Here is a 20,478-nt window from a genome sequence, read left to right on the forward strand (position 1 = left end):
ATCACAGTAGATAGGATCTCTTGGTTATCGATCCCTCTCCAGACAATCCTGAGCCCATCTGTAGAGACAGTGATATTTTGGGCTCCTGTCTCATATGGGCCTATAGGTTTATTAATAGATTTAAGTTGGATTACTATGGGCAGATGATCGCTATATGGGCTACTAACAACCTCAGAACTAAATAACACTTCACTAAGGAGGGAAGAGGTAAACATATAATCAATCGTGGTTGAACTACCACGGCCAATGTAAGTAGGGGCCGGCTCAATTCCCTCAGGGGATCCACATAGGCTCATTACATCATCCAAATCCCTGCTATGTAATAAATCCAATAATTCAGCACCTCGTCTGCAAGGCGGGGATATATGGTGGATGTGGGCATTAAAGTCTCCACCAACACAAATGCCATCGAATTGGCCAAACTTTTCTCCATTTGCAACTTCATCAATAAAATTAAACAGTTCCAAAAAAATAGGATTTGGATGGTTAGTAAAATCATTATTATAAAAGTTTATAAGACAAATTCTTAACCTTGCGACATATTTCACAGCTATCAGATGTTTACTGACCACATGTAAAGGTTCAATTTTCACGTCTTTAGAAACTTTTGCCCAGATGGATAGACCACCACTTGGTCGCCCCGAAACGGAGGGCAAAGCAGTAAGATTATGGCAGAAGAAACCCTCCAGTAATTGAGGACATGTGCACCATGTTTCCTGCAACATTACCACATCAAAGTGACTTATCCATGTAACCCATTCTTTAATTTTCATCTTGCTTGAAAGCCCAGCAATATTCCAACTGATGATACTAAGAGTATCAATTGGTGGAATAGTGGTGCGAGGAGGGTGGGCAATGGAAAAGTCGGGGCGTACTACATGGGGTGGAATTAATCCATCTGGACAGGACTCAGGGGTGTTTATAGATTTTGCCATTTCCAAAGGCATTGTACTAATAACCTTATCCGGTGTAATAATAGAAGTTAATAGTGGTCAATCTAAGCTTCCTAAATCAGATAGAACAGAGAATCTGTTGGATAAAGGAATGGTATTAGAGGCCGTTTGAAATATTCTGTGTGGGGGCCTATAAAAGTGGCCCAATGGGTGAAGAGTTATGGCAGTCGATGTACTGGCATAGGTGTTGTGTGTGTCTAAAAAGAATCTTACAGAGCTCGGGTGTCGGAAGTTGATCACTATGCAGTCCCCACTGATATTTTTGTGTTGTGGGCCCACCCAGCTTACCCGGCGGGTTGATATAATCTCATTAGATATGTTCCATCTTGCCCCTTTATGTTTAGTCAGCCAATCAATGCATTTATTGTGCAATTGTGGCCATGACTCGCTTTGGTTTTCATTAAGGGCTGGTACACCAGCTAGCACAAGAACATATGGGCAGGCTTCTGGGGGTAAGTGAAGTGATGGTCCTAAGTTATTAGTGGTGCTATTTCTTACTGACGCACCTCTGCTTGTGCTTACACTCTCCGGTTTATTGCCTGTCCTATCTTTTCGGGTTACTGATGGAGTAATAGTAGGATTAGCGTCCGAGCTCATGATATTAGTAGTGGCTCTTCCTGCTGCTCCAAAAGAATCATAATTTGGGCCCTTAGTCATTGCGGGTGGGATATTGGCTAAAATACTGCTAGATGAGACGGCTTTAACCGCTGTTAAGCTTTTAGTGTTACTATGGCCGGAGTCATCAGCAGTGGCCGAACCCCCTTCCCTCAGATCATTGCATAATGATTCTAACTTGTTCATAATTTTTTCACCCCGGGCGACATCCACACTCATAGTACCTTTCCTTTTAATTTCCTCTTTTTTTACAAGGGTTTCGATTTTGTCCAATCTTTTAAAAACAAGATTAAATTGCTTAGCTATTTGAATTTCGACTTGCTTAAAAATGGTATCAACGATAGTTTCAATCAGATTGCCATTGACTTTGGGTTGGATATTGCGGTCAGTGTGCTCGGTCTGGGTACTGACCGAATTGTCAATAGTCTCATCACATGATATAGGGACCCCACAAATACCCTTATCCCGGGCAGGAGACTCTAGTCTACAGACAGAGACGGTGGGTCTTCCCGCTCCTTCATCCGATGGTGAAAGTTGCGATGATAAGTCCTCAGTGGTGCCTGATAACACTATTTCACAGTCATTTCCTTTATTTTTGTTCCATAAACTTTGTGGGGTAGGTTGATTTCTGCAGTGACTTGGTTGTTTCCTTTTGTTTATGGTACATTTCACTGGGCCTCTCTTACGTTTCTCCCTTGTTGTTGTGTTGGGACGTGTTGTTTTATCTGGTGCGGATTCCACTAGTTGGTCAGTTACAGGTACAGTCACCAAACTGGTTGTATCAGTAGTGGAAGTTGCAGTGTCAGTTTGGGCTGATGTTTTAATAACCGTTACTGTAGGGGAGAGAGGGAGACCCAAAGTAGGAGAATCGTTAAGGGACTGGGAGCATGACAAGGTAGTAGTAGGAAGTCCAAAGGACATCCTGCGTTCGGTGTCAGCAATCTCGTTGGTAACCATGGTAAGGGCATTAGCCAATAATGCATCAATCGATGAGGGCAGTTCGATAGAGGTAACAGTAATGGCAGGTGTGGGCTTCATCGTGCGTTTCCCCATAGTTTGTATAAATACCTGTACGGCTTGGCGATGCAAGGGGGGGGGCCCAGCCCAGCCTCGTCCTGCCCCGGACGGCCACAGACGGCCCGCCCTCTGCCCGGGCTCAGCCCGGCGACGCCCGCGCGCGTCCCGTGACGCGGGGGGAACCTCTGCTGAAGTAGCGCCTCCGGCGCGCTTTCCGGCGGATGTGGGCGGGTACTGGAGGGCTGCTGGGGACTGTAGTCCTCCTCCACAGCGGCCTCGATGTAGTGGGAGGCGGCGAGGGAGACTACTGGCGACTCTCTGTCCCCCAGCCCTGGAGCCCTGGAGCCAGGAAAGAGCTTTGGTGTGGCGCGGTGTTTGCTGTACAAGGTATGATCCCCCCGCTCCACCGGGGGAACCTCTGCTGAAGTAGCGCCTCCGGCGCGCTTTCCGGCGGATGTGGGCGGGTACTGGAGGGCTGCTGGGGACTGTAGTCCTCCTCCACAGCGGCCTCGATGTAGTGGGAGGCGGCGAGGGAGACTACTGGCGACTCTCTGTCCCCCAGCCCTGGAGCCCTGGAGCCAGGAAAGAGCTTTGGCGTGGCGCGGTGTTTGCTGTACAAGGTATGATCCCCCCGCTCCACCGGGGGAACCTCTGCTGAAGTAGCGCCTCCGGCGCGCTTTCCGGCGGATGTGGGCGGGTACTGGAGGGCTGCTGGGGACTGTAGTCCTCCTCCACAGCGGCCTCGATGTAGTGGGAGGCGGCGAGGGAGACTACTGGCGACTCTCTGTCCCCCAGCCCTGGAGCCCTGGAGCCAGGAAAGAGCTTTGGCGTGGCGCGGTGTTTGCTGTATAAGGTATGATCCCCCCGCTCCACCGGGGGAACCTCTGCTGAAGTAGCGCCTCCGGCGCGCTTTCCGGCGGATGTGGGCGGGTACTGGAGGGCTGCTGGGGACTGTAGTCCTCCTCCACAGCGGCCTCGATGTAGTGGGAGGCGGCGAGGGAGACTACTGGCGACTCTCTGTCCCCCAGCCCTGGAGCCCTGGAGCCAGGAAAGAGCTTTGGCGTGGCGCGGTGTTTGCTGTACAAGGTATGATCCCCCCGCTCCACCGGGGGAACCTCTGCTGAAGTAGCGCCTCCGGCGCGCTTTCCGGCGGATGTGGGCGGGTACTGGAGGGCTGCTGGGGACTGTAGTCCTCCTCCACAGCGGCCTCGATGTAGTGGGAGGCGGCGAGGGAGACTACTGGCGACTCTCTGTCCCCCAGCCCTGGAGCCCTGGAGCCAGGAAAGAGCTTTGGCGTGGCGCGGTGTTTGCTGTACAAGGTATGATCCCCCCGCTCCACCGGGGGAACCTCTGCTGAAGTAGCGCCTCCGGCGCGCTTTCCGGCGGATGTGGGCGGGTACTGGAGGGCTGCTGGGGACTGTAGTCCTCCTCCACAGCGGCCTCGATGTAGTGGGAGGCGGCGAGGGAGACTACTGGCGACTCTCTGTCCCCCAGCCCTGGAGCCCTGGAGCCAGGAAAGAGCTTTGGCGTGGCGCGGTGTTTGCTGTACAAGGTATGATCCCCCCGCTCCACCGGGGGAACCTCTGCTGAAGTAGCGCCTCCGGCGCGCTTTCCGGCGGATGTGGGCGGGTACTGGAGGGCTGCTGGGGACTGTAGTCCTCCTCCACAGCGGCCTCGATGTAGTGGGAGGCGGCGAGGGAGACTACTGGCGACTCTCTGTCCCCCAGCCCTGGAGCCCTGGAGCCAGGAAAGAGCTTTGGCGTGGCGCGGTGTTTGCTGTACAAGGTATGATCCCCCTTTTTCACACATTTAAATAATTTATGCACATTTACACACTATTTTGTTGTGGTTTTGGAAGTTGCCAGTGATGAGAACTGGAGCACACTGGTGAGAACCTACCAGCAGCTCTCATGGTGGTGTTTCCGTGAGGCACTTCCAAACCTTTTCACATTTTTCTTTGTTGTGATATGCACATCTCTTTTGTTGTGAAGTGCACGTGTTTAGTTTTATACTGAGGAATGACACTGAACAACTTTTAAAGAATAGGGACAGGAGCACCTAGATTGGACAGCATTAGAAAATCTGTTACTAAACAGAGCCAAGATATGGCGTGTGGTATGCTCATAAGGTTTGTCCCATATTAGATCAGGCCTTTTTTTGATTGAATTCACTTTGTCTCTACCTATTATAGTCCAGACATTGGGGAATTATAAAGAGGGATCTTCTTTTCAAGAGTTTGCAGTTGGTTCTGACTCACTGTTTTTGAGTATTATGGAAATAGTTGGAAAAATATATTAAATCTATAAAATTATCTTCAGCTGCTATTCTGCATAACATTCCAGCTAAAATCTAACTATCTTAGCTCCTTTTTTTATTTCCTTCAATGGGTCACCTTGCCTGGCTCCTTTACTGATTCATGAAAGCGCACAACTATAAAGCTTATCATTGAACATCGGAATCGCTCCACCTCTGAAAATTATAGGCTTATTTCTCTGTTGGATATCCTTGCCAAGGTCAATTAAAAACTATGTTAGAAAGACTCATGGAACGGGGAACTGAAATTGCGATTATACCATGGGAGCCGGCTAGATTAAAATCTAACCACTAGACAATTGATTAGTGTTTCATCCTGTGGATTATGGTCCAGAAGTCAATTGAATAAGCTCTATGTCTATGCTGCTGCTTTATGGACTTCCTAAGCCGGTTGAATGGCCTATTTGAGGACAAATGTAAGCAGTTGGGCAATCTCCCACAGGCTGCTTAATATCCTGCAAGTTCTTCACACTAATAATTGGGCTCAAGTGTAAATTGCAGTTGGTCAATCATTGAGCATATCAACAGTGGCTTAAGGCAGGGGTCAGTTGTGCCCCCTCTCTTTTTGCTGTCTTTCTGGACGATTTCCTGCAAGCAGTTCATGTGAAACAGTTTTTCTCTCCAAAGATTGGGTCATGCATATAGCAAGTTTGTTGTTTAGTGATGGCTGTATTATCATGGACTACATTCTACTTGGGCTCCAGCACAAACTAGTGGCTCTGCGAACTTATTGTTCTTTAAGCAAATTGGTGCTACACATTGATAAGACCAAAATTCTGTTTTTTGCCCAAAGTGTATCCCTCTCTAATCGTGGCGTTGTTGGTCAAAACTGGACCAGGTCTTCTATTCTAAATATCTGTGTAGTTTTTTTTCCAATTTGCTATTTAAATATCACATGGCATCTTTAAAATTAACTTTACAATATAGTACTTAGCCCTTCTTTGACTGAAAAATTGGCAGACTCTCTGATGACCCTCTACTGAAAGCTATCCACTTAAAAGTGAATCCCCAGTCCCTGTGTGGGGCAGAATTATATTCTGTGGCTCCCTCAACTAACTGGGAAGGACTGAAAGGAAAACCGTTAAAGAAGCTTTTAAAACTACAGCCTAGAGCAGGTGTTACAACCAAATGGAGTGGAATTAGGTTTAACTGCATGGAATTGACTAGTAAAAATCTGTTTTTAATGTATCTTTACCATTTGCAATTGTCCTCCAGAGTAAAAAAATATCCTCCTACTAGAAGGGAGTAGTGAATTTACTTGTGAGTTAAAAAGGATATGTACTTAGTTGTTGAACTCATTCTCAGTAGAACATGATATGACTAGTATTTCTTTGTTTTTGAGGAAAGAATTGTTGCAGACTTTATCCGCTCACTTGCCTTGGCAGTGGACAGGGTCTATTTGCAGGGCCACCCATTCATCCAGTGCTTGGGAAGCAAAGTTTCCTACCTTTATTCAACCAAATTAGGATGTTTTTCATCTGAACGGGAGCTGCACCTCGGCATAAATGCCTTATGTTTCTCTGGAAGAAAGGATTCAACAACTCCGCTCAGGAACACTACTCGTATATCTTTTACAAATTTCAGGGTACCCAAATAGTATCTGCTGGGAAAGACCATCTTTTATATGGCATTCTCCCAGATTTTTGCCTTCTTTGATTGAACCTGTTTTTGTTTGCCATAGGACCCTGCACACTTTACCACTGCTAAACAGTGCTAAAATGCTTTCCCTTTAAGCATGGTCAAATTGACATTCCTAAGGTGCGCATTTAATATACTTATGGATCGCTAGTATAAGGTATTATAGGTACCCAGGGCCTACAAATTTAAATGCTACTAGAACTGCTGCATTTATTGTGCCACTCACTAAAGTAACACTATAAAATATGTCTTCAGGCCTACTCCTGCATCCTCCGTATGAAGTTTTGAACGGCCATTTCGACCTGGCAAAATAAACCTTTTGCCAGGCCTAAGCCTTCAGTTTTAATGCTTACAAGCCACTCCTAGGGTAGGCCTTATGATATTTAAAAGGTAGGACATGTATAGTTAATGTTTTACATGTCCTGGCTGTGAAAAAAAAACAAAGTCGTTTTTCACCATAGCAAGGCTGGCTCTCACAAAGGAAAACATAGCGGCACATTATTACAACTTATAATGCTTTGTTTCAGTTTGTGAGAAAACTGATTCAAGGGCTCACTTTAATAGGAAGTTAAAATCCAACTTGATGGCCATGTCAGATTTTATTATTACTGTTTTATAATTTGCGCTTTTATAAAGTTGTAATTTCTCTGCCTTTTGTCAAAAACGCCTTTGTCAGTGTTCAAGTGGATTGCTCCCAGGCAGTGCACAGACGGTTGGGGGTTTGAAAGATGTTTTTTTCTCTTTGAGCAGGAAGACCATGTGGTCTGAATGTAGCTCACATCTAGGCCTGCCTCCCTTTGTCTTCCTAGTCAGCTTGTCCTCAAACAGAGGGTGCGGGGTGGGGAGCTGCCCCACAAATGGGTTGGAGTGACCACAAAGGAGAGTATGCCTATTTCCATAGCCACACCTCTGGGTGGGCATGGGGAAGAAGGGTTCTGCCATGTTTCTTTTAGGTACAGAGAGGTACTGTAGGATAGTTTACGGTAAAAACACACAGGAAGTGCTACAAAAGTGGGCAGGGTCACCCCTGGGAACTTTTTTCCTCATTGGTCAGAGAATGGCCTGGAGTTTCCCCCCACCCACAGGCTGGCACTGGGCATAAATGTGGCAACCCTAGTGCCCTCCTCAAATCCCTTCTTGACCTGGGGAAGAACAGATGAGGACTGGACCTGCTGTTTGTGACCTGAGAAGAGCCTCAAAGATTGGACCTGCTCTCCCTTTTGTACCCAGAACAAAGAAATGAACTTTAAGAGTCATAGGGTAGACCTCCTGTTTGAGCTACAGGGGCACAACAAGCACTGAGAGGTATTTTTCATACATTCCCAACTGACCTGTAATAACTGGACCTTCCAGGACTGTGCTGCTGGCCTCTACTGGAGTGGGTCTTGACTCTCAAGTGCTTTCTCCAAGGCCCTGGACCCTTGGCTGTTGTCAAAGTGTATGTCTCCTGATGTTTTCTGAAACCTGGGACTTGGAAACCGTTTTCCAACTTTTTGCTCTGAGATCTGGGACAAATCTGCTAAGCCAGTCAGACTAAGGTGCATCGCCACTAGGCCAGAGATTCAGGTTGCTCATTGCTACGTTGGTCTTCTCCACTGCAGCAAATCTGATCTAGCAAGTATTCGCTGAGATGATGTCTCGCCTTGTGGAGCCCTCCTAGGCTACATCCTGCAGCCTTGGCCCTCAGAAATAATTCAAGTGCCAAAAGAGTGACTGTTTGAAGGTAGAAATCTTTACCAGGCGAAGGAGTGAAAGTATCTGGCTGGTAAGAGACCTTTTCTAGGTGCAAAATTCAAATTTCATCCGCTTGGAGCTTGACCGCCAAAAGTCAACTGCTTCACCGAGACCTCGTCCAGCAGCTACCCAGGGATGTGGAGCCCTCTTGGCAGTGGCCTGCTGCCTTGCCCCACTGAGGATTTTTGACTTCCATTCCAGAGACTAAGTATGAAGGCAATACTTTCACTGGGACATACCTGATACCTGCATCCAACCAGTTCTCCCTCGCGGTCAGCCTTAAACCTTACCCTTGTCCCGGTCAAGCGCAACCAGATGGCTGCAGTTGGCGCTTAATGCATTTTGACGCTATTTTGAACATTAAACTTTACAAATTCATATCTCTAGTTCTACTTATTCGAATTTTGTCATTTGTGGTGTCACTTTATTTATTAAAGCCTACTCTATTGTTTTATTTTAATTGGCTTGTGATTTTTTTTAATGTTTGTTTTCACTTTAGTACTGTTGGAGTATTGCATAACAACTTTACACCTTGCCTCTAGGTTAAGCCTGACATCTTTGTACCAAGCTACCTAAGTGTTAAGCACAGGTTTATTAGTGAATTTTGTGGCTCTTCCTGGGGAGGATTATGATTATTACTCGAGATGGTTTCTCACCCCCTCCCCACCAACTAATACTCTAATTGTTTACAGTACATTTTCTCATTAACCAGATACTCTTATGATTAATAATGGCAGAAAAAGAAACAAGTGACCTAAATGTAAAATGGTCTTACATCATTATCCTACATGTGCAGTTAGCAGTAATGCAATTTGGTACTCTGCTCGAACCTGAGAGAATAAATTGTATAACTTATATCCCCATTTTGGCTCTTCTAGTAGAGACACGTGTTGCTGCCACCCAAGGGTGGTCCTGTTGAAAGCTAGAGAAAGTGCAATAAGTTTTCCTCTGTCTTTGCCTCTCTAACCCCTACCTGGTGTGGAATTTGCCATCAGACGTTTAGATACACAAGGTATCAGTTGGTAATAACTGTGATTCAGTCCTAAAGTAGTCTGGAACCCCTGAAACTTGCTGTTCGTACCTGTGGAGAGAATTTCTGAAATGAAGTCTATAAGCAATAGAAAGGGTATGGAGGGGCCCGATAATCTCATTTTGGCACGTTTGACATTAATTGGCCCTACGGTGCCTTCTTTTGTCTGATATTTTGGATGTGTTGAAATGCTTCATTGACACTGACTGAGTGGATTGAGGTCTTTTTTTATCACTGGAGTGCAGCTCAGTGTACAAGCCAATTGGGGTTTCTGTCTGAATTGGCCTGATAGTTCTTCATGCCTGTGATGCTGCCTAAATAGTCCTGTGATGCTACTCAAATAGACCTGTTGTGCCACAGGCCTTCTCAGGTTGCAAAGCCTGATTCAACATGCAGATAACCCTTTTGGTTGTGAGTCTTAATGGAGGAGGCCTCGGGCAGCACCGCCATTACGCAATTTAAAGATATCCCCATGATGCTGAGGGAGCGTCATCGGGGTTTAGATTTGTAGGGGTGCACCATATTCCCTGTTAGTCAGCACCCGCATATATTCGAGAGTGTTTAGAATCTTATTGAACTATATTCGTTGACATAGAGATGTAGAAATGTAATCAGGTCTTGAACGAAATAAAGGCCATCAGTTATTATGAAGTGTATTTGCATTATGTTTAATGTTTAGTTCTGTAATGATGTGATGTATTAAGTAACTGTAGGTTATGTTAAAAAGTTAGAACGTAGGTTGCTTACGTGTAACAAGAAGCTCATGTTGAAATGTTGACTGTAATGTGTTTTTAGTTTGCAAGGCCTAATCGTCCATGTAAAAGAGAAGGCCTAGTCGTTTTTCTTATTTTAGCTATGTTTATTAGGCTGACAGGGTTTTAGTAAAGCTTAAATTGCAGAGAAATGTAAAACTTCATGATGCAAGGGTTTTTTTCCGTTCCCATGTTTTGTTGCAGGTGCAAGGACATTTAGCTTGTTAGTAAAATAAGTCTTTGTAGTAGGAGTTGAGATACGAGGAGCAGACTGGAAGGGAGTGAATTGGAATGTGAAATCGCAACTCCTAGTACGGAAGGAGCCTGGGACCCAAGGTCGAATTAATGAACAAAGGAAGATGAAAAACTCTGAATGGAAATTTACAGAAGGAAGACCTGTCTGAAGGGGTGTGCTAAAGGGCGGGTGCAAAGATTTTGGGGTTTTTGTATTAGGGACAGTGCCCCGTGGGTTGAGCAGACGAGACTTAGGCGGGAGGCTAGAAGGAGCACCATAGATCGAGCTCTCACTAAGTGAAGACTTCTTAGGAAGTTTCACTGCTGACACCTTTTATGCTTTTCTTACCTGGGAGGGAATGTTGTGTAGGGATGCCACTTTAGAATAGGGTAGGGATAGAGATGCTTTGATTAATGACTCTGAAATTTGACCTCACGATAGCCATTTTGTATCTGATGCTTTTAGAAGCTGTAATCCTTTTTATTTTTAGTCGAATGCGGATACTTCGTAGAGTAGCATTTGTGTTAGTTCCCATTTATCTTTTGTGCCTTGTATTGAGGTGCTTGTATATCCAGATGTTTTTGTTGGTAATAAAAGGTCGAAACCTCAGAATTTGAGTCCTCTTGTGAATAATGTCAAATTGCGGTAGATATGTTCTGATAATTGTGTTCCTTCCCTCTACGCTATTTGGCAAGTAAAAAGATCCTGGCGACCTAAGTGGGTTCTTGTAGATAATTGGGTAGGGACAAGAATCCAGCCTTCGCAGTTGGTAGCAGAAACGGATGGTTATTTCCGGTAGCGAGGGAAGATTCAGATTAGGATAAGTGATCTTCGAGGCCCATAAAGGTTAAGTGATGCTGAATCATCAGAAGGTGGGCAGCAGACGACGACGACGGCGGACGGACATTGATGGCGAGTAGCAGTGCGGCAGAAAGCAGCGGTTCAAGGAGTGAGTATGAATAGGATGCGATGTTGTAGATTGCGGTGTTGATTTGTGTGTGATGTTCTGCGGAGTTGGTGCAAATGTTGAGTGATTGTGAGATCAGGCTGTGAGCGCGCGCAGCCCGGGAAAGTCTTAGGCGATGAGAAGCCTGAGCGATTGGGTGTAGAATACACCCGTGGTAGATTTTGTTGACCACCCGAAGGGGATCGTGAGGTACCATCGATCACCTGGACCGAGATAGGGGGAGCGAATGTGTGAGTGTATGACAACCTGACGCTGGTCGTGGGTTGCTGTATGTGGATTTGAGTATTTGTAACCTATCGGAGGCGATCTGTCTGCCCGGACAGGAACAGACAGTTGTCAACCGAGGTCGACAATTTCGAGAGACTGTGGACGGACAGTCAGAGGCTGTGGATGGACAGCCAGAGGAGTAAGTTGTTTGGGACAAACGGTTATTTCAGTGTACGAATGGGACGAATGTAAGAGTACGAAGTGAGTCGGGAATAGGGAGAACGGCTGCGAGTGGAGAGCGAAGTGACGTCAAGAGGTGTCGCGCTGCGATAGGTTGGTTGGTGTGAGAGACGTTGTCGTTGGTGGACAGTTACCAGGAAGTAAACAGGAAATTGTATGCGTTCAGAATTTGGCCATTATAAAATGTTTTAAAGTTTTTCGAGAATTGTGTAGAGGTGATAAACATGTGGTTACTCGTGAGGGAGAAGAAGCCCCTCCCGAGGACACGCCAGCACATTACATGGCAAGAAATGTGGGGTTGCACACTATAATTTGGCTTGAGAATTGGCACAAATTGACCCAAGGAGAAGGGGAGTTAGCTTTCCCGAGGTATGGCTCATTTAGGCTGGAAGTGTTATACCAGTTGAAGTCCGTGATGGCTGCTTTGCGACCTTTGCCGAGGCCAACACAATTTGAAGCATTACATGCGTGGATTAGAGCAGCGCATGATAGGAACAGGGATAGAAACCAAGAAAGAGTGAAAAAGTCGATTAAGGCATTTCAGGATGCTAGATGGGATGCGCAAGAGAAAAGATGGAGAGTACAGGCAATAGAAGGACATAGACTGTACCCCTTATTAGTACAAACTGACAACATAAAAGAAAAGTCAAAAGACGAGGAAGCGGGCAGTGATACGGATGACAGCCTACTGGAAAGGTTGTTATCTGAGAGACCACCTCCATATAACCCAGATGCCTCGGAGGAGAAAGAGGCTCAGGTGGATGGGATTAGGGGAGTACTACCCCGATCAGAGGTGAGGGTGGAAGGAAAGATCTCGATAGGAACTGAGAATAAGAGGAATAAACTTGCAACTAGCTCAGAGGTTGAGAGAGGTGTGAGATTACCGGATGCTCTGAAAATACCGGTTATTATTGGACCTATTGAGTCAATGTATGAACTTGAGTCAGAGAAGGCTGAAAGCTCAGAGCGGTCAGAGGTAGGGGTGAGGAGTGTGGTCGAAGGAAATGGGTCGGTGAGGAGAATGGAGCAGATTCTGAAACCTACAGAATGGAGTACGCCGCTGCCAGCCACAGCAGACTCCTCGAGAGGACAAGGAGAGTCGAGGCCTGGGAGACCAAGGTCTTTAGCTGAGTCAAGATCAGACTTGAGAATGTGGACACCGCCAGTGAGAACCCAAAGTCAGGGCGTGTTGGAAGCAGAGAGGGAACGAGGGACGATGGTAAATCGTTCTGTTCCTATGGGCGTGTCAGAAGAGAGTAGGCCACGGGAACGAGAATGTGGGTACGACGAGAGAGATGGTGCAGGTTGTCGAAGTACTGAGGGGAGCCCTGAGCGGGAGAATGCTAGATGTCGTAAGACTAAAGGCAGAAGTGGATGAGATAATATGCGGAAATTTAGCTCTTGAGAGAATGTTGGTGTACGAACAGGATGAATTACTCTTTGTAGCGAAGGATGTAACTTGCAAAGCGCGGACAGCACATCAAAATTGTCAGAATTGGCCAAGAGATATGGGGTGGATTTGTCGAAAACTAAAGCATTGCAAGGAAATCATAGGTTGCAGTACAGTGATCAGGAACTAGAGGAGAAAAGAGTCATGGGATTGAGAATACATGTCAAAGATCTAATCATAGCGATGCGGGCATGGATCATGCTTGATAAATGGGAAGAAAGGTGGTCAAAGAAGAAAAGCTCCAGGGGAGTGGTAGGAGAGACGCCACCTCCGGGTGGAGGCATAACGGAGGTAGGGAATTTCCCTTTACGGGAGGTACAGAATGGAGGATACGTCCATGTACCTTGGAGTAGGGGTGATTTGGCTGCTTTTACAAATGATTTTCCCAGTTTAAGGGAAAAGCCTGTGGAGTGGTACAAGCAAGTTGATCGCTTTGTCAAAATTTCGAAAGTACTGTGGATTGATTTGAATACTTTGTTTGACATAGTGGTTCCGGGTGATCTGTGGTCGGCATGTAAAATTGCTGTTGAGTGGCCGGCCTCGGAGCCAGACAGGAACCCGATTACAAATGGTCTGTCGCCGATAGTGATGAAAAACTTCGAACAGGTAATTACATGGTTGAAGTCGAAAATCTCACCTCAGGACATTGACTGGGTGAACATAGATAGAACAGTGCAAGAGCCTAAGGAGTTTTATGAGAGGCTTTTGCAAGCTTTTAAACAGTACAGTGGCCTAGATGCGTTGGATACCAAAGACATGGGACAGTTTGTTTCTAAATTTGTGTTGGGATTGAGGCCAGAGGATAGCCTCATGATACAGCAGCATTTGATTTGTTGGCAGAACAAGCCTGTGGATGAGATTCTACGGTATGCTAGATACTGTAGTGATGAGATAGAATCTAAGCACAGGAAACTGAAAGACAATTTACTGTTGGTGCAGATGCAGACAGCCCAGGGACAGCCTAACGGAGGAACGTTGGGAAGGAGGCAGGGAAACTATCAGGGAGGAGCACAGAATACCCAGGGACAAGGAATGCCAAGGGGAATAGACCCTAGGACAGGAATAGATGTGGCGGTATTGAAAAAGACCACAGCTTGTCATCTTTGTCATCAGATTGGACACTGGAGACGCGAGTGTCCGTTGAACCCGTTGAACCAAATACAGCAAGAAGGGGAGATAGCTCAGGCACCTGTAGCGGACACAGTCCCTACAGTGACGCGACCTAGGATGGCCAAAGGGGGGACGGGTGCTCTGCAGGTGCAGGTTCCTCAACCGCCCAGGATACCGAATATGACCTTTTTAGTTGATACGGGTGCTATGCGATCAACTGTAAGGTCTGCAGTGGTTCCGGATCTACCCCTTTCTGGACAAATGATCCAAGTTATTGGTGTGGCGAATAAGAAACTGACTAGCCCACTGACGGAACCCATACCCATCAGGATAGGGAATTTCAGGGACCGACACCAGTTCGTGGTGTGCGATTCTAGTCCTGTCTGCTTGTTAGGAAGAGATCTATTGTGCAAGCTTAACTGTACTATCTATTGCACCCCGAAGGGAGTGGAAGTGCAGACGAGGGACGATGATGCGACTTTTAAGGTTGCAAATCAGCGTTGGTGTGTGGAAATGTATCCAGCACTAACGGTGGAAGAACTCCCCTTCGATCTGAGAGACTCCGTGTCAGTTGATGTATGGGACCTCAGTGGGGAAGAGATTGGATTAGTCAAAGGAGTAGACCCAGTGAAAATCCAGGTTAAACCAAACGTAGAGTACCCGAGAACTCCCCAGTATAAGTTATCACCGGAAACCATTGAGGGAATTAGACCCGTAATTGAATCTATGATTAAGCAGGGACTTTTGAGGGAAATCATGGGTAGCCCATGTAATTCACCCATTATGGGATTACAGAAACCGAGCGGGAAATTCAGGATAGTGCAAGATTTGCGAAGAATCAATGAGATAGTTGTTCCATGTTGTCCCGTGGTACCGAATCCATCCGTGATACTGTTCCAAATCCCATGTGAAGCGGAATGGTTCACAGTGGTCGACCTGTGTCAAGCCTTTTTCTCGATCCCTCTGCATGAGGAGAGCCAATTTCTTTTTGCATTTCGGCAGGAAAATTGTGTGTTAACATGGTGTCGTATCCCACAGGGATATACTGAGAGCCCGTCTATTTTCAATCAGATTTTGAAAAGAAACCTCGAAGGTCTGGTGCTTCCACAGGAGTTTGTCCTTGTGCAGTACATTGATGATCTGCTTGTGGCGTCAAAAACTGAAGACGCTTGCAGGATTGATACGGTAGCGCTGTTGAACTACCTGGCACAGAATGGGCATAAGGTGTCTCCGAATAAACTACAGTACTGTCTGAGTGAAGTACAGTATCTGGGTCACCGGATCAAAAAAGGTAAAAGGAAGGTGTCACCAGATCATATTGAGGCCATTTTGAAAATGCCTGTTCCAACTACCCAGAGGGCAGTCCGAATGTTTTTGGGAATGGTTGGTTATTGTCGCAAATGGATCCCAAACTTTTCCTTTGAAGAGAAGCCCTTACAGCGGCTGACGCGCAAAGATGTGAGTGATCCGGTACCATGGGATGAAGACTGTTTAAGGTCATTTTTGAGACTGAGAGAGGCCTTGTGTTGTGCCCCAGCTTTGGGGATGCCAGACTATAACAAGGCGTTCGCACTATTCTGTTGCGAAAAAGAAGGTTGCGCATTGGCAGTGTTAACTCAAGTTCATGGGAATGTCCGTAGACCAGTTGCCTATTTTTCGGCTACTTTAGATCCGGTAGCCTCTGCGTTGCCCGGATGTCTCAGATCCGTTGCTGCAACAGGTGTCCGTATCGAAAGGTGTGAGAGCATTGTAATGGGTCACCCGCTTACTGTGCATGTACTACACTCTGTTGAACTATTGATGACCAGGACTAAAACACAGCACCTCACAAACAATAGGTTGACACGTTATGAACAAGTCATCCTTGCGGCCGAGAATGTGACTTTGAAGAGGTGCTCTGTTTCGAATCCTGCCACATTGTTACCTACCCCAAATGTAGACGATGAAGATTGTGAGGATCATGACTGTCTCGATGTGACTGAATTGTGCACCAAGCCTAGACCTGATATTGTCGATGAACCACTTCCAAATTCAGATGAAATATTCTTTGTGGACGGTTCATGTTTGAGAGACAGTGCTGGTCAATTGAAAGCAGCGTTTGCTGTATGTACCATCACTGGAGTGGTGGAAGCCGCTTGTTTAGAAGGAGTATATTCAGCACAGGTGGCTAAACTTATTGCCTTGACTCGTGCCTGTTTGGCTGCTGATAAGATCCGTATAACGATTTATACGGACAGCCAGTATGGGTTTGGTGTCGTTCATGACTTCGGACAGCTATGGTCCCAGAGAGGGTTCATGACATCATCTGGTTCACCCATTAGAAATGGGGATTATGTGAGGCTATTGTTGGGAGCATTGAAATGTCCAGATGAAATTGCAGTTGTAAAGTGTTCTGCTCACACGAAGGGAAATGATTTTGTGTCCCTAGGTAATAATTACGCAGATGAGGTTGCTCGATTTTGTGCAGAACAAGGATGTAGTTTTACGGAAAGACATGTTGAGGGAACCCAAGAGAGAACTGACTTCAGCGTAATGTTAGCCATGGCTGATACATGGGAAGAGCTAAAACAGCTGCAGGACGAAGTGTCCGACCAGGAACAGGACAGTTGGGTGCGAGCTGGGTGGTGAGAAAGGAGACGTGGATGTGTGGGTTTCCAATGATGGGAGAGCTGTGTTACCAGAATGTCTGTTGAACCCAATGGCAAGATTAATACATGGTGCTGTAGAGATGCAATGGTACGAGTGTTTCGCCAAACATGGTATAATACGAAGTTTCGGGCAGTGGCCGAAGCTGTGTGCCAGAGGTGTGTCACGTGTCAACAAATGAACGTAGGGAAGAGAACAGCTGTGACATTGAGTCATATAGGGAGGTCAGGTGGGCCTTTCAACAGAATGCAGTTGGATTTTATTGAGATGCCAAAGTGTAATGGGTTGAGGTACATATTAGTCATCGTTTGTGTCTTTTCTAGATGGGTGGAGGCTTACCCAACACGTAGATGTGACACACTAACTGTAGCCAAGTTACTGCTGAGGGAGCTTATTCAGAGGTTCGGTTTCCCGACCTCTCTTGAATCAGACAGAGGAACGCATTTCCACAGCGAAATCATGAAATTGCTTTGTGCTGCCTTAAATATAGATCAAAGGTTGCACTGCAGTTATCGACCTGAGGCTTCTGGGATTGTGGAACAAGTTAATGGAACATTGAAGGCCCGGATGGCAAAAGTGTGCTCGTCGACTTCTCTGAAGTGGCCAGACGCATTGCCTTTGGTTCTCATGAGTCTCCGGAGTGTGCCTGATAGGAGAACTGGATTGTCACCCCATGAGATCCTCATGGGGAGAGCGATGCCTGTGCCAGCAAAACCTGCCACTGCTTTGATTAATATCACTGATGATGTAATTCTCGACTACTCTAAAGGCCTGACTGATGTGGTCCGTTCTGTCTCCCAGCAGGTGCAGGCGGTAGCTGTCCCAGCCGCGAGTGACCTGTGCCACGACTTGTGCCCAGGAGATTGGGTACTGGTGCGCAAACAGGTGAGGAAGAGTTGCTTGGATGTTCGTTGGCGTGGGCCGTACCAAGTCATCTTGGTCACGAATACGGCAGTGAAGTGTGGGGGATTGCCGAACTGGGTGCATGCCTCCCATACCCGTAGAGTCCCAGCACCCTAGGAAGATACAGCCCCTCTCGTGAACGAAAACCCAGCTGAGGTGGCAGAGCCATCTGAGAGGGCAAGTCAAGCTGTAGGGGTTGCTGACGCAGCTGGTTGTGCACTGGACCGAACCGAAGGGGAATGTGAAAGTAACCCTGAATCGGACTCGGAGGAAGGAGAAGTTGCAGCGGGCAGTATAGAGTCAAACTCTTCCAAAGAAGGGAACCGTGCACAGGGTACCGGAAGGGAGAGATGTGGTGCCACAGAAGAAGAGTTTGGCCCGTGAGACAGAAACGGGTAAACTTGAGATTGGCACCTAGAAGAGATCTTGCCCCAGTTACTGAGGTGTCGGAATCAGAGCAGAGTGACGAAGATCAACCCCCAGAGGCTCTGAGGAGATCGAGGAGAGCAAGAGTGCCGTGTCAAAGGTACGCCTCGCCAGAGTGGACATACGTGGTGACAGATGCCAGGTTTGCTGAGCACGGGGAGGCTGAGATCAATCACACTGGTCAGCAGTTATCCGACTCCGAAAGTGGAAGTGCTGCTGAAGATTCCAGGACTGGAAATCGAGGGAATATTGACCATCAATATTCCGGATCCACCGCTTCTGAGTAACGTCCGTGATCTGATCCTGGACACACTGGCTTTCCCGACCTCTGCATTTATACCCGCTCCCCAAGAATTGAAAAACCTCAAGCTTGAAATCTTACAGGGGGTCCTAGAGCTGTTGGGACCGGCAGTTATTTTGGACTGATGGTGCACTTTGTTGAATATAAGCTCGAAAAGAAGATAACCTAGACCAGAGAGGAAGAAGAAAAAATTTAGGGACTTTTCCGTTAAGAGACAAGCGAAAGAGGGTTAGGGAAGTCTTTTCTGGACCGTGTAAATAAGGAACTGAAACTGCTAGGGGTTTTCCAGCTTCAAGGTGGTGATTGAACTGATTTGACAAGCAATACTCGGATGAGGAAAAGGCTGTTATCTGCTGCTGTTGAATTGGATCTTGAGAACTTTACGAAGATGGAAGAAGCTGGAAATTCTCATCGTAGAGCCAAATTAGTGATAGGTACACTTTTAGGGGTAGTGATAGTTGTTATATTTGCAATAGTCATAGCGTCTTATATAGTGGCACACAAGCAGGAGGGGGAGGTTCAGGGGACACCCACACCTACCACTTCCAGTAAAAAAGGGGGTTACCATAGGAGACCGAAGAGCGTTGACACTAGAAGAAAGTCGTATGTTTCATATAGATCTGTCTAGAGGCGATTTCAAACTTCATGCTTATGCGAAGCTATTGTATGAGTATGTTGATGCGATGGATGCGAAGGATTGCTATGTGTGTATGCAGCTGCCTGCTTCAGTAGACGAGGGTATTAGATACCATCACCTTCCATTAACATATGGGATCTCTTGTAGTTTATTGCTTAGTTTGTTTTATGAGAGGAAACAGTTTGAGTATTATTTTTCTAATTACGACACAGTGCTTCCGGACGTTCCGGCATTTAAGCATCTGAATAAGTATGATTATTATAAGTCGGAAGAAAGACTTCGGACTTATTTCATACTGACTACAAGTTTAGATACAGCATATGCGCATAGACATAATTTGACGTGTTTGCTATCAGACACTGAAAAGAAATGTATTGGCCAAGTTGAAGATGGGTATAGAAAATTAACCCAGAACCAAGATGAAGGAAAGAAGTCAGTAGACTGGACCGATGAGGAAAAACTACATAAGTCGAAGGGAAGCTATGGACCTATAGCTTCAGACCACGTGCAGAAGGGAAACCTGTGTGTTGCTCGTCCTCAGACTGGTAGTGACAAATCCTGGGTTGGTCATAGTACGTGTGATCATACCTTTACTATGGAAGATTCTGCTAAGAATTTCTTGCAAGGTCCGGTACAAGTGATTCCCACAGTGTATTATGTATGCGGAAAGAATGCATACGTGAGGTTGCCTGCGCAGTGGTATGGTACTTGTTTTTTGGCTGTTATTTTCCCGAAGATATACCATGCAGAAGATTTGAATCTGCTGGAGACTGGACACCATTCTAGAGTGCGGTGAGCTGCAAGTGCAGGAGCATTGATTGGTGATATTTTTGGAGCAATGATACCCAGTTTGGGCGTGGTCTTGAATGATGTGAAAATACGAAAGTTAGCGACCGTGGTTGATGAGTTGTCAATGAACACGGCGAAATCATTGCTGTTGGTGGATGGAGAGATGTTATCGATAAGAACTATGGTTTTGCAAAATCGTCTTGCATTAGATGTATTATTGGCAAAAAAGGGCGGAGTCTGTAAATTGCTGAAGGTTCAGGAATGTTGCACGTATATTCCAGACAATAGCAAGGAGTTGAGGAAATATATAGTCAACATTACTACGATTCATCAAGAGATTGTAGATCTAACGGAAGAGAATGTGTGGGAAAAGATTGGAAAAGGTTTTGGTCACGTAGGGAATTGGTTTGCAGACTTGGGAAAGGGGGTTCTTGGATATGTGCTGAAGCCGATAATCATCGTGGTGGTTTGCGTGATTTGTCTGTGGGGACTTGTAAGAGCTTTTAAGTGGTACA

General features: G+C 46.3%; 1 protein-coding gene across 4 annotated transcripts in view; it reads left to right on the forward strand.

The window, feature by feature from the left end:
* The window catches only part of LOC146798974 (uncharacterized), a 384,553-nt gene that overhangs the window by 128,396 nt on the left and 235,679 nt on the right, over window positions 1-20,478 (forward strand). For 2 of the 4 annotated variants that reach the window (XM_085628024.1, XM_085628025.1), the window contains exon 3: window positions 17,709-17,792. The exons of the other annotated variants lie outside the window; for them this stretch is intronic. In XM_085628024.1, coding sequence (XP_085484150.1) covers window positions 17,709-17,792 — 84 coding nt within the window. The remainder of the gene's footprint in view (window positions 1-17,708; window positions 17,793-20,478) is intronic. 4 annotated transcript variants of the gene reach the window in all.

Source organism: Triturus cristatus, chromosome 9 (assembly GCF_964204655.1).
Source record: "Triturus cristatus chromosome 9, aTriCri1.1, whole genome shotgun sequence".
Classification (NCBI taxonomy): domain Eukaryota; kingdom Metazoa; phylum Chordata; class Amphibia; order Caudata; family Salamandridae; genus Triturus; species Triturus cristatus.